At 40.8% G+C, this 12,173-nt stretch overlaps 1 protein-coding gene across 1 annotated transcript in view; it reads right to left on the reverse strand.

The window, feature by feature from the left end:
• Nucleotides 1-12,173, reverse strand: part of CDH7 (cadherin 7) — a 105,421-nt gene that overhangs the window by 15,928 nt on the left and 77,320 nt on the right. The window contains exons 8-10 of the mRNA XM_090285072.1: nt 11,492-11,613; nt 10,731-10,848; nt 7,243-7,494 (exon numbers count right to left, since the gene is read on the reverse strand). Of these exons, the coding sequence (XP_090141198.1) occupies nt 7,243-7,494; nt 10,731-10,848; nt 11,492-11,613 (492 nt within the window). The remainder of the gene's footprint in view (nt 1-7,242; nt 7,495-10,730; nt 10,849-11,491; nt 11,614-12,173) is intronic.

Here is a 12,173-nt window from a genome sequence, read left to right on the forward strand (position 1 = left end):
AGCTCACCTCCTCACCACAATTACAACCAAATACAGAGCAACAGTCTCTGAGAACCACCTGCAGACTAGCTGAACAGGAATGTCCTGTAACCGCAAAGAAGAAGCCATGTCCAATACGAGGGTCCAGCCAGGGGACAGGCTCCCCTGTCTGAGGGACGGATGTGGGTAGAAGAGTCCCCGTAACACCTGACTTTGAAAACCAGTAGGCATTGTGTCAGAGAGTCAGGCTCTTAAAGGGCCTGCACACAAGCTCACTTGCTCAGAGCTCCTGCATGGAGGCAGCAGTTTGAGAATCTCTGGAGTCATACGAAGAGAGATTAAATGGACTAACCTTAAGGTGAAGGCTGCTAGGGCAGGGATTGGTGTTAATTTTGTCTGGAGACAGAAGCACTGTCGGACGTGAGTTTCCTTCTTCTGTGCTCTCCTTCCACCTGGCTAGCCCGGCGCAGGGCGGTGCCCAATCTGTCCCACTCCACTAAACTGGCTAACACTGTTTTCTCCGCCGCACATTCTCCTGAAATCCCCTCTCACAACCCACGCCCTAACCAGAGACGCCCCCAAGAGGTGCCAGAGCTGCTGCACATGGTGACTGGCCTGAGCTTGCACAGTAACCATCCCCAAGCAGCCCCAAGCCCAGTACAAGTGGTGACCAGCCTCGACTTGCATCGCAGCTATTACCAAGTGGGATAGAGGGAACTTATCTCAGCATAATGAGGGCCACGTATGCATGACAAACTCCTGGCTGAGTTACACAGCGGTGAAAAGCTAAAAGCCTTACCCCTACGATCGGGAATAAGACAAGGTTGCCAACTCTCAGCACTTTCATTCAACCTGGTAATGGAAGTTCTAGCAACAAGGACAGAAGAAATAAAAGGCATCCTAATTGAAAGGAGATAAAATTGTCATGATTCACAGATGATACATTATATACAGAAAACCCTAAAGACTCCACCAAAAAGGCTGTTATGACAAATTCAGTAAAGTTGCAGGATACAAAATTAACATAAAGAAATCAGTAGCATTTCTATACACTATGAAATATCAGAAAGAGAAATTAAGAAACCATCCCATTTAAAATCACATAAAAAAGTAAAATACCTAGAAACAAATTTCAGGTGGCCACAGATCTATATTCTGAAAACTGTAAAACAGTGATGAAACATACTGAAGTTAACACAAATAAATGGAAAGATATACTATCCTCATGAAGTAGAATAATTAATATTGCTAAAATGTTTATACTAACCAAAGCAAGCTCCAGATTCAATGCAATTTCTATCAAAGTACCAAGGGCATCTTTTATGCAACTACAACAAATAATCCTAAAACTTATATGGAACCATGAAACACTTGGAATAGCCAAAATGGTCTTGAGAAAGAAGTACAAAACCGGAAGTATCATTGTCCCTGATTTCGAACTCCACTATAAAACTACAGTAATCAAAACAGTATAGTACTGGCACATAGATCAATGGAACAGAGGAAAAAGCCCAGAAATTAGCCAACAATTGTATGGTACTAAATTAATCTATAGCCAAGAAGAGGTTAATATCCAAAATACATAAAGAACTCATAGTACTCAATATTTAAAAATCCAATTAAAAAAAGGGGCAGAGGACCTGAGCAAACATTCTCCAAAGAAGACTTATAAACGGCCAGCAGACAGGTGAAATGATGCTCAACATCACTCACAAACAGGAAACGGCAAATCAAAACCACAACTATGTATCACATCACAACTGCTGGACTGGCTATTATCAGTAAGTCAGCAAATAACTGGGAGTGAGGTTGTGGAGAAAAGGGAACCCTCACGCACCGTGGGAAAGAATGTAAACTGGTGTAGTCATTACAGAACCACCGTATGATCCAACATTTCCATCTCTGCGTATTTATCTAAAGAATACAAAAACACTGATTGGAAAAGTTATATGCACCACTATGTTCATTCCAGCATTACTTATAATACTTAGGTATTAAAGCAACCTAGGCATTCACCGATAGATGAGCAGACAAAGAAAATGTTGTCGGTATACACACACAATGGAATATTATTCACCCATAAAACTTGCCAATTGCGACAACATGGATGGAACTAGGGAGTTTTATGCTAAGTGAAATGAGACAGAGAGAGGCACATGTAATACAATTTCACTTATATGTGGAATCTAACAACAAAAAATCAAATAAAATAGAAACAGACTCAGATACAGAGAACAAACTGATAGTTGCTGGACAGGAGGTAACAGTAAGATGGATAAAAATTGTGCAGGGGAATACGAGGTACAACTTTCAGTAATAAAAAAATAAGTCACGGGGATATAATGTACAGCAGAGGAAAATAGTCGATACTGTAGTCGTGACTTGTATGGTGACAGACGGTGGTTAGGGTTACTGTGATCATCTTATAAAGAATACAAAATTAATTTCTATTGGCACACCTGAAACCAAGATAATATTGCATGTAAATTATGTTTTGCAGCGCTATTTACAATAGCTAAGATCTGGACATCAGTGGATGAGCAGGTAAAAAGGCTGTGGTACATCTACACAATGGAATACTACTCAGCCATAAAAAAGAAGGAAATCTTACCTTTTATGACAGCATGGATGGACCTGGAGAACATTATGCTGAATGAAATAAGCCAGTCAGAGAGAGAAAAATATATGATTTCGCTTATATGTGAAATCAAATGAGCAGAATAAACTAATAAGCAAAATAGAAACAGACTGACAGTTGTCAGAAAGGACTGGGGTAGCGGGCTGTGTGAAGGGGTTAAGCAAACAAACAAACAAGAGAAATAAACCTCATAGACACACAACAGTATGGTGAGGACCGGAGGGAAACGGGGAGAGGGAAGCAGTAGAGGGTCAAGGGGGATGAATGGTGATGGAAGGAGACCTGACGTGGGTGGTGGACACACAATACAATACACAAATGATGTCTAATAGGATTGCACACCTGAAACCTATATGATTATATTAACCAATGTAATCCCAATAAATTCAATAACATATGGTTAAGATGATGTTAAAAAGCAAGTAAAGTTGAGTATCTTTTTAAAAATAATAATAATGCCCACGCCCTGCCTCTGAGCGCAGGACTCCACTGTGGGAGACAGGAAAAGAGACTAATGCCACAGACAAAAAGCCCTGACACCCTGTAACTGGCTCTGACACCCTGTACCTCTGTCCACACTCCCTCTCATTTACTGTTTTCTCACATAAAAAGCGCGCATGATAAGAATACTAATATTTGTCTAGGAAATATGTTATTCGAATTAGATGATATTTATAAAGCATTGAGTACAGCTCATTAAGTGTAATTCATTTTTCACTATGCTCAAAACATGGATACATCTGCTACCATCAAGTAGCCACGGTGGCCTGTCCTTTGTGATCGCTAGGACAGAAATGACAGAGGTACTATCGCTGGGCATTAAGATGGGGTGCACCTTTTACGGCATTATTGTTTTTTCTCAGCAATCTAATCTATATTTTATTAAGTTATTATGCACTATCACTGACGTAGCCAGGATTTTCTTCTCCTGAACAACATCGTGAGGGTCACAGTGACGGGAAAGAAAATGTGGGTCAGCACTGGTAGACCGGGGAACGAAAGTGAACAGGCACATGGTGACTGCATGTCAAGCGGGCTATCCTGAAAGCAGCGGAATCCGTCAGTGAACAGTGGGTCCCAAGAATGCTCTATTCAGCCTGGAGCTGGGCCAGTCTGACTGACCCCAACTGTGTCTGGAGAGCCCGGAGCTGGGGAGGGTGTTGTCGGGCTTCAGTTACTTAGACAGAAAGGTCCAAGTGAAACAAAAACAAATTCAGTGAGTTGCAGTGAGCAGCCCAAAGCTCTTTGTGGAAACTAACAAAGGATCTAGCTGTAATAGTCTCTGAATAAATGTGCAATATTTAATATGGAATTCATATTTTCAAACTGAAATTCTTTTTCTCTGATTATTTCTTAAAACTCACTGGAGTAATAATTTAATGTATCAGTTGGTATTCATATGATTTTTTTTAAGTCCTTTTAGTCTGGTTGAAAAATAAGTGTATATATCAACAATATTATACAATAACAAAAATGCATTATGAAATTGGTGTTGGAGTTAGGGAAAAATACATATTCAAGTATCAGAATGCATATTAGAATATCTTGCCAAATACTGGAAAATTATAATACATGAACAAATAACTTAGGCATCTGATTGATGACTTTATATGAACTTGAATATGATAATAATTCCTCCCATTCATGTTGTACTTTGTACAAACAAAGGGAGCCTTGTCTTCTAATTTTTGATCATCTCTTTCATTTAATAATTCATGTGCAATAAATTAGAGAAACATGAGGGAGAAATCAGAAAAGAGTTCATCCACAAAGACAGAAGTATACAGATGTAGGTGAAGACTCAAATCCAGCTTCAGACACTATGAATTCCAAATCATGAGAAAGAAAGGACCGCGTCTGAACCACCACTCTTGTATTTTCAGGGTGTATTCCCTTTGTACTTAAATCCAACAGCAGTGACTGAGCAAAAGGAGACTTAGGATTGTGCCTTAAAGTCAATAACTTGTTACATGAACTCCTGCAAATTCTTGAACTAACTGTACCTCATCCTCCCCCAATGCAGAGACCTGGGTTAGAACTGATTTCTGTGCTGCCTTCCAGCATTAACATTCTGGAAATGCCAGTGCATCCTTCTTTCATGTCATAAGCAGCTTTAGTCGGTCAGGTCCCTGGAACACAAACTGGGCATAAGCCAGACGCTTCTCTACTTTCACCCTTAAATTAACCTGATTCTCAAGTTCTTCTCCCGGAGTCCCACCTCTTTTCTTTGCTTCTCTCTAGCAATATTTGTTCAAAAGCCTGCAAACGTGTGAGTTACAAATCCTGATACCTAGTGTCTAGAAGTAAACTCCCCGCCGCTTGTTGACATGGTTATAAAAAATGAGTCCTGTGTGCCCTAGCAGTCACGTTCTGTATCAGGCTGTGCACCCACCCACGCCCCCTTTGAGCACTGCCTCATTCACTTCGACACCTATCGTGACAACCCGGAGTCTACAATAGAGAGGACAGACCCAAAGAGGACAAAAAGTCCTGGCTATCTGCTTCTAAGGGCTTAGGAAATAAGGCACAAAGAGTCCCAGTTCTGCACTGAAATGCTAACACTTAAACAGACTCATCAGCGGGCAGAGCCCTTAAGGAAAATAGAAGCTGTAGGCAGAAGCCCCTCATTTCACACAGTAGTCGGTACAACACTGTTTTGATTTATGTTTTTGTAAACTTGCAGAAACTTAAAAAAATGAATAAAATATAGGACATAATCTCCTGATCCTTAGAAGTGGAAGCAGCATTCCTGTTCTGGTGTTTATTTAAGCAAAATGTTAATGCTTAACAGAAATAGTCATAATGAACTAAATTTTGACCAAAACCCCCAAATCTATAATCTTACACTAATATATGTATACACATGTCACATGCAAGATTGAAATCTAACAAAACTCACTCTCTTTCAGGAACCTCTAGGTAATGGTTCTTAACTAATGAGAATCATCAAGCACCTACATTGCAAAGACTCCCTAAGTCACAGGTGAAAACATTTTCTAAAAAAATGAAGCAAGCTTCATTAGACAGACAGCCTTAAAAATCAAAAGTTAATTAACTGTTGGATATGATTAAATTCTGGGGATTACAATGTTATCTTATTCCTTTTCTGTGATGAATTGGTCAAGTTCAAAGAGAGCCATTAACACACCATCTACCCCTCCTCTTCTGACACTTTCTGAGCTCAAGACATAACCGTTTTAAATAGTAAGGCACATCTTTACTTTCTTATCTGGGTTATTCAACTACAAGAGAATAAAAATGTACCTTACATCTTACCATTACTTGTTGGAACCTGGTAGAACAATCAAAAGTGATTTTCAATTGCTCCATGTTTTATAAAATATATTCTAATTCCTCACATTCTAATCAGGCTTTAACTGGGAATTGCTTGCCACTTCTAATGAATTTCTGCTACCCGTACGAAGCTACATGAAGAAGTATTTTATTCCCCTTTAGATTTATTTGGTTAGCTGAAGTTATTGAAGATAATGACTTCCTTTTTATGAGAGTACTTACAGTGTATTAGTAAGTAAGGCTTAGGTTGCTTAATCGGTTGAGAACTTGCTTCATTGATAATACTTAAAATTTATGAAATGTTCACTCTCTGGCAGGCACATGAATTATCTCACTTAATTTTCACAACAACCTTACAAGTCTAGGTCTATTATTTGTCCCTTTTAGATTAAGAAGCCAGCCTTAGAAGACTCAGCATTCCCGTGGTGAAGAAATAGGGTCTGGTGGAGGCAGGAACAAAAGCTAGGTATACCTACCTCCATAAATCTTGTTTTTAAGCATTCCACAATGATGACCCCCATTGCTAAATGCTGCTTCTACAAAACTGCATTGTAAACGAATTCACAAATGATATTAACCCTCAAGAAAACACGGTACATTCTCAGATGCAAAATGAAAGGCTGGTTATCCTTGCTGTACGAAGTCACGCTGTGAGGGAGAACGGCGCCTCGGAATAAGACCAGTGCGCACGTGGGATGCCTCCCAATTTTTAAAAGGATGTCGCATAATCTTTTATAAAAAACAGCAATTCTAATATGAATTATAAATCTAATCTCACCACATAGTAATCACGGAAGAGCACCATTAGATATGTTAGTCCTTCTTGAGGAGTTATAACTTTTTCACTGCTGGAATTGCCACCTTTTTAAATCTGCACATAATTATAAAAAATAAAAAAAAAAACACCTTAAATCTCTTTTGAGAAGAGCTAGGATATAAAGCCTAACTCCTAAAATAAGCATGTTATCCAAACCATATAGCAAGGATTCTAATAGATCGCCTCTGCAGAAGAACATTCTGGAACAAACAGCCAAGATATAGTAAATTACAAAAAATAAAATAAAAATAAATAAATAAATAAAAACCAAAAACAAAAGCCAAACCTTGAAAGAAATTTAACTTTAAATATAAGCCACTCACCTTTCCTGTTGTTTTAAAGAGCCATATATATATATATGTATATGTATTTTTTTTTTTTTTTCCCCTGACATAGTTTTTCAAATACCCCACCGGACAGTGTAGCTGGGGAGCCCGGGCAGCCCGGGGAGCAGGACACCGACCGTCCCGCAGGACAGGGGCGCGCGCTCGGGAAGGCGCGGGCCGGCACCTACCCAGCAGCGTCAGGATGCAGGCGAGGATGGCCACCAGGGCGCCCGTGCTGAGCCCGGCCGGCAGCACGTAGGCCTCGGCGTTGCAGGTCTGCGCCACCCCGGCCGCGTCGCAGTCGCACACGCGGATGGTGAGCGTGTTGGTGCTGCTGAGCGCCGGCGCGCCGCTGTCCACGATGAAGACGGGCAGGTAGAAGACCGCCTGCTCCTGCCTCCGGAAGCCGGTCCTGCGGGTGAGGACCGAGGCCGTGTTGTCTGCGGGAAGCAAGCAGAGCCGTTGAGCCGCGGTGGCCGGGGGTCGGCCCCGCCGGAGCATCTTACCGGGGCGCCCTGCGCCGATCCTTCGGGCAGAGCTCCGTGGCTACCATCGGCTCACGTCCACCCACTGCAGTGGGTCTGTCCCGCCACCCAGCTGAGGCCGAAGGCAGTTGGAAAGTCGCACATATAATACACTATTTTAATTACCTTAAGTTTCAGACCGCACACTTATAGAGAGGTTGAAAAGAATGAACAGGTTAACTATTTTAGGATCAATCATCAGAGAGCATCAGTGAAATTTCAGATGCATTCTTTGACAAATTCCAAACCCAATCCAGAACAAGTGGAATAAGCCGCTGTACTTTCGTTTAAATGGAGCTATTCAAGAAAGGAATAATTTTACAGTTTTTTAAATCCGTATTGATATATATAGTTACCAAAGCCCCATGTATATAAACACTTTTGTCTGTGATAAAACGGGCCATTTGTATTTAACTGATACTCAAAATTTCATTTCATCTAAACAATTAAGAGTAATTATAAAACTTTTGCCAGTGACCAATAACTCTATCACAAAACTGTGGTAGAGTTTGAAGCAGACTTTTATCTGCTAGCAATTTATCCAGCTAACTTGTCTTAAGTAATGAGGAATGGAATTCATGTGATTCTTTAAACGTACAGAATTAATAAAGGAAAACAATGAAGACCAGGGCCATAGGTTCGTCCAGTGTGCTTTCCAAGCTGTGAACATGATGCTCCTCCAATGTTACCACTAAAAAATGAACAATCGTCTCGTGAGTACCAGTCAGCAAGCCCACACGAGACTGCAGAAATGTATAACCTGGAATTATAGAGGTGGCAAAAATAAAACTTTAATTTTCAGCTTGCATCTGGTAGCGTTGATGTGCACAGATCTTTTAAAATGTATGAGTTTGGAGGCATTCATTAAAAACTTACATGTGGAGATGTAGAAGAATGTTGTCTTCAGTTTGTTTCTATATATGAAGGGGGACCCAAAACATCATAATTATTTCCTGGAGGGCGGGCCCTTGTAGTACAGGCTTCCCCCACTAGGTGAGTGCTCTAGGAACCCATCTGTATCAGTGTGCCAGCTGGTGTTGTTGTGAGAGGCTGCATTTGGCATTAGTGAATTTTTCTGAAGACTCTTGCAAGGAGTTTGCCCATTTCAGGATGGATGATTCATGAGTGCACCTGCCCACCATGCTGAGTGTTCAGCAGTTTTTGATCAAAAAAGGGCATGACCCTCGTGTCCCACCCTCCCTATTCACCCGATCTCGCCCCAAGTGACTTTTTTGTGTTTCCCTGAATGAAAAAAGTCCTCAAATGAAATGTTTCCCCAATGTGTTAGAGGTGAAAAAGAAAAAAAGCAAAAGCACTGAAAGGCATCAAACAGTTCAAAAACTGTTATGAGCTGTGAGAAAGTCTCAAGTGGAGAGCACTTTGAAGGTGACTGGATTTCAAACATGTAAGAATAAACACAGTTTTTAATAAGTAAATTCCATATATGGGTCCCTCCCTCATACTTAACAATAACACATACCTGTGCACACAGACATCTATGTCTGTGCTTCCCAGTCAGATGCTATATGCATGTATGATATGATACACAGGTTGTTAATTGGTAGGCTATCATGTCTGACATTAAATAACATAGTCAAACACACAGTGAATGAGTCACACATACTGAAATGACCTATATGTAAGAAAAGAATTCTATGTTCTGGAAAGAGATCACAAAACTCAACAGGTTTTGCATGTGTTACCTAAGATGGAAGCCAACATAAGAACTGTCATTCTATTTATCCTTACGTGTTTCCCTTCCAGGTGTAGGGTAGGGAGCTCTGGACTTGACTTAAGGGAAATTTTTAATTGTGTCTTGAAAGTCCAGATGTATCAGTGCCCATGTTGCCCAGGAATCCTGGTGGTATTGGACGAAACTGCATGGGGAAAATATTCACACTCTTCTTGGGAAGATCGCCAGTTCTGTGCCTTGTGCTGGAGGAATACAAGTGCTGAGCACTGTCCCCGCCAACCACGATTAAGTCAGAGAGTCTGGGATTACTCACATGAAGAATGTTCTGCCTTTTCTCTTCCTCAGGGGATATGATAGTGTTCTCATAGAGCAGAGAAGGGACTCATAAAAAAATAATATTATTTTAGATTGAATGGTTGAGGCCAAAGTTGGGTTCTGTGCACTGAGGAAGGTGGCGGCTTCAGCTAAAAGCACTTAAAATGTCCATCTTCTGATGGACTTTTTAGATGCACCAGTATTTGATGAGCAAATCTATTTCTGCATTTCTTTTCCTGTAACCTGGTTCATCCATTCAATCTGAAAGAATTGCATTTTTTATATTGTTGGGGAATACCTTTCTTTACATAGATATTGCAAATGCTCTTCTGCTGCTGAAATAAATACCTTGAATAAAAACCACGTGAATATATTAATTTGAATTTACACAATTGATAGCAGGTTCTCATGTTTACCTTAAAGTTCTTATAATTATCCACATATGGTCTACATGTCTAAAATTACATGTGCATAATTATATACATATAATGAAGCAAAACCCAAATTTACTTACAGGAGTTTGTAAAACTGTTTCTATCATCACACTTAGGACATTGATTAGAGTTATTACATTTGAAACACAAGATTGAGATTTGGGATGACAGGGAATTCTCTTGTTCGTATTAATTTTATATTTATTTTCCCCAAGAATATATTTTTATTATTTGCATGGGTCGCTTTTATTTTTAGGTTAAAATAAAAGAATAACTAATGTTAATATTGAAAATACCATGTCAAAGTTGATTTCTGTTGAACTAGGTCGAGTAATTAGTATTTTCCTGATGCCACAGTTACACCTGTAGGTTAATCCTGATTGAGGCATTTAGGCAACCCTCAACTGATAAGAAAATTTAAAGAGCTTGGTAAACAAATAAGGAAGCAAATGTCTAGAAGAAATGACAGAAAGAGATGGATCTGGCTTCCGCCCTATTTGGGTAGAGGGCTAAAATTATTTAAGTAGCAGCTTCTTCATGACAGCAAATCCATAGATAAAAATTACCTTAGAGGCTTATTGCTCTTTAATTAATGTCCTTGCTGATGTGTTATTTAAAAGGCCCGTAATCAGCACTGCTGCGTGGGCAGAAGCACTGGCGTGGAGTGTGTCCCTGCCTGCCGCGACCACCCCGACAGTAGCAGCGCTTACCTTTGTTATCTTGCAGCGAGAAGTTGTGGTTGTTCGCCGCATCGCTGGTGAGGCTGAAATAAAACTGGTGCCCGTTGGACGGCTCGTCTTTGTCCACGGCGCTGATTTTCTGGATTACCTAGGGGGTGGGGGACGGAAGGCATGAGGGCACAGCGGTAGACAGAGATTTGCACCCTAGAGCAAGTGCCAATTTCCTGAAGGCACCGGGGGTGAGGAGCAGAGGTGCCAAGGGGAACCCCATCTAAAAAGGGCCCTGAAAAAAAAATCACACCCTTTTCAAAATGCATGTTAGAATTGACCTTCGTGAACCTCAGCAATAAGCCGTCCCAATTGATGATAGCATCGTGGTATAAAGCTCACAAGGCTCTGAGCAAGATGGGCGCTCAGAACAATCCACACCGAGATTAAACTACACGGAATTCTCAGAACTTCAAGGCACGGCGCCCTGCTGTGTAACGTGGGAGACAGGCCAATCCAGCTTAAGGCGCGTTATCTCTCCTTCAGGGGCAGGAAGCCCTTCACCACCCCGCTGTGGCTTCTACAATGTTTACCTTTCTTCCTGCGGGATTTTCATCATCCCAATTAAGCCACGATTTGAGAGTGCCTTTAATATTAGTTTATGCTGCACATCAAAGTGTTGGTTTTGCCGAAACATGCTGATTATGTGTTATCTGGAAGCTGGCAGCCTTTCAAAGGCAGCCATCATGGGGGCTTTTGAAAGAAGTGAGGAGCCAGGAGCATGGTGCGGGGAAGCGTCTCACCTGGCCCGGCTGGGCGTCCTCACAGACGGTCGTTTCGTAGTCCATGGCGAACTCCGGAGCGTTGTCATTGATGTCCAGGATGGTGATGGCCACAAAGCCTCTCCCTACTTGGGACGGGTTCTCTAATCAGGAGGAAGAGGGTTTGTCGTGTACTGTCAGAGTACAGCTGTTATCCCACTGCCGCTCACTCAGTGAAAGTACTTGTACTCTGGGTTTACTTTTATTCAGGAAACTCATATTCAAAACAGTAAAAGTCAACCCAAACCATTTGCCTATCCAAAGTACAATTCTAGCAACAAAATGATCAGGCCTCAAATGAAATCTAGAGTCATAACATTCTAGACTTTAAACAGAGCTACAGAAAGTCTGATCCAAATCTCATATAACAAACTGTATCTATACACACACACAGATAGTACACCTATGTATTGTTTAGTCCCTGATAAGTAAATTGTTGAAAGAATGATCTATAAACCATGCATTTCAATAGTTTTTGATGCTAGAGCTAATATTTGTATGAAGATCCATGGATATTCTATATGTACATAAAACAATGCGTCAAACTATGTGTTGTTTTATATTTTTCTTATCAGGGGCTAAAAAATGCGTTCAGTATCAGAAAGTGCAAATCTGCGCAGCTGAAGTAGAAAGACTGACTTACTGATATTTGTGAATTATCTGA

This window comes from Furipterus horrens, unplaced genomic scaffold, assembly GCF_987537825.1.
Source record: "Furipterus horrens unplaced genomic scaffold, mFurHor1.1.pri manual_scaffold_8, whole genome shotgun sequence".
Taxonomy (NCBI): Eukaryota; Metazoa; Chordata; class Mammalia; order Chiroptera; family Furipteridae; genus Furipterus; species Furipterus horrens.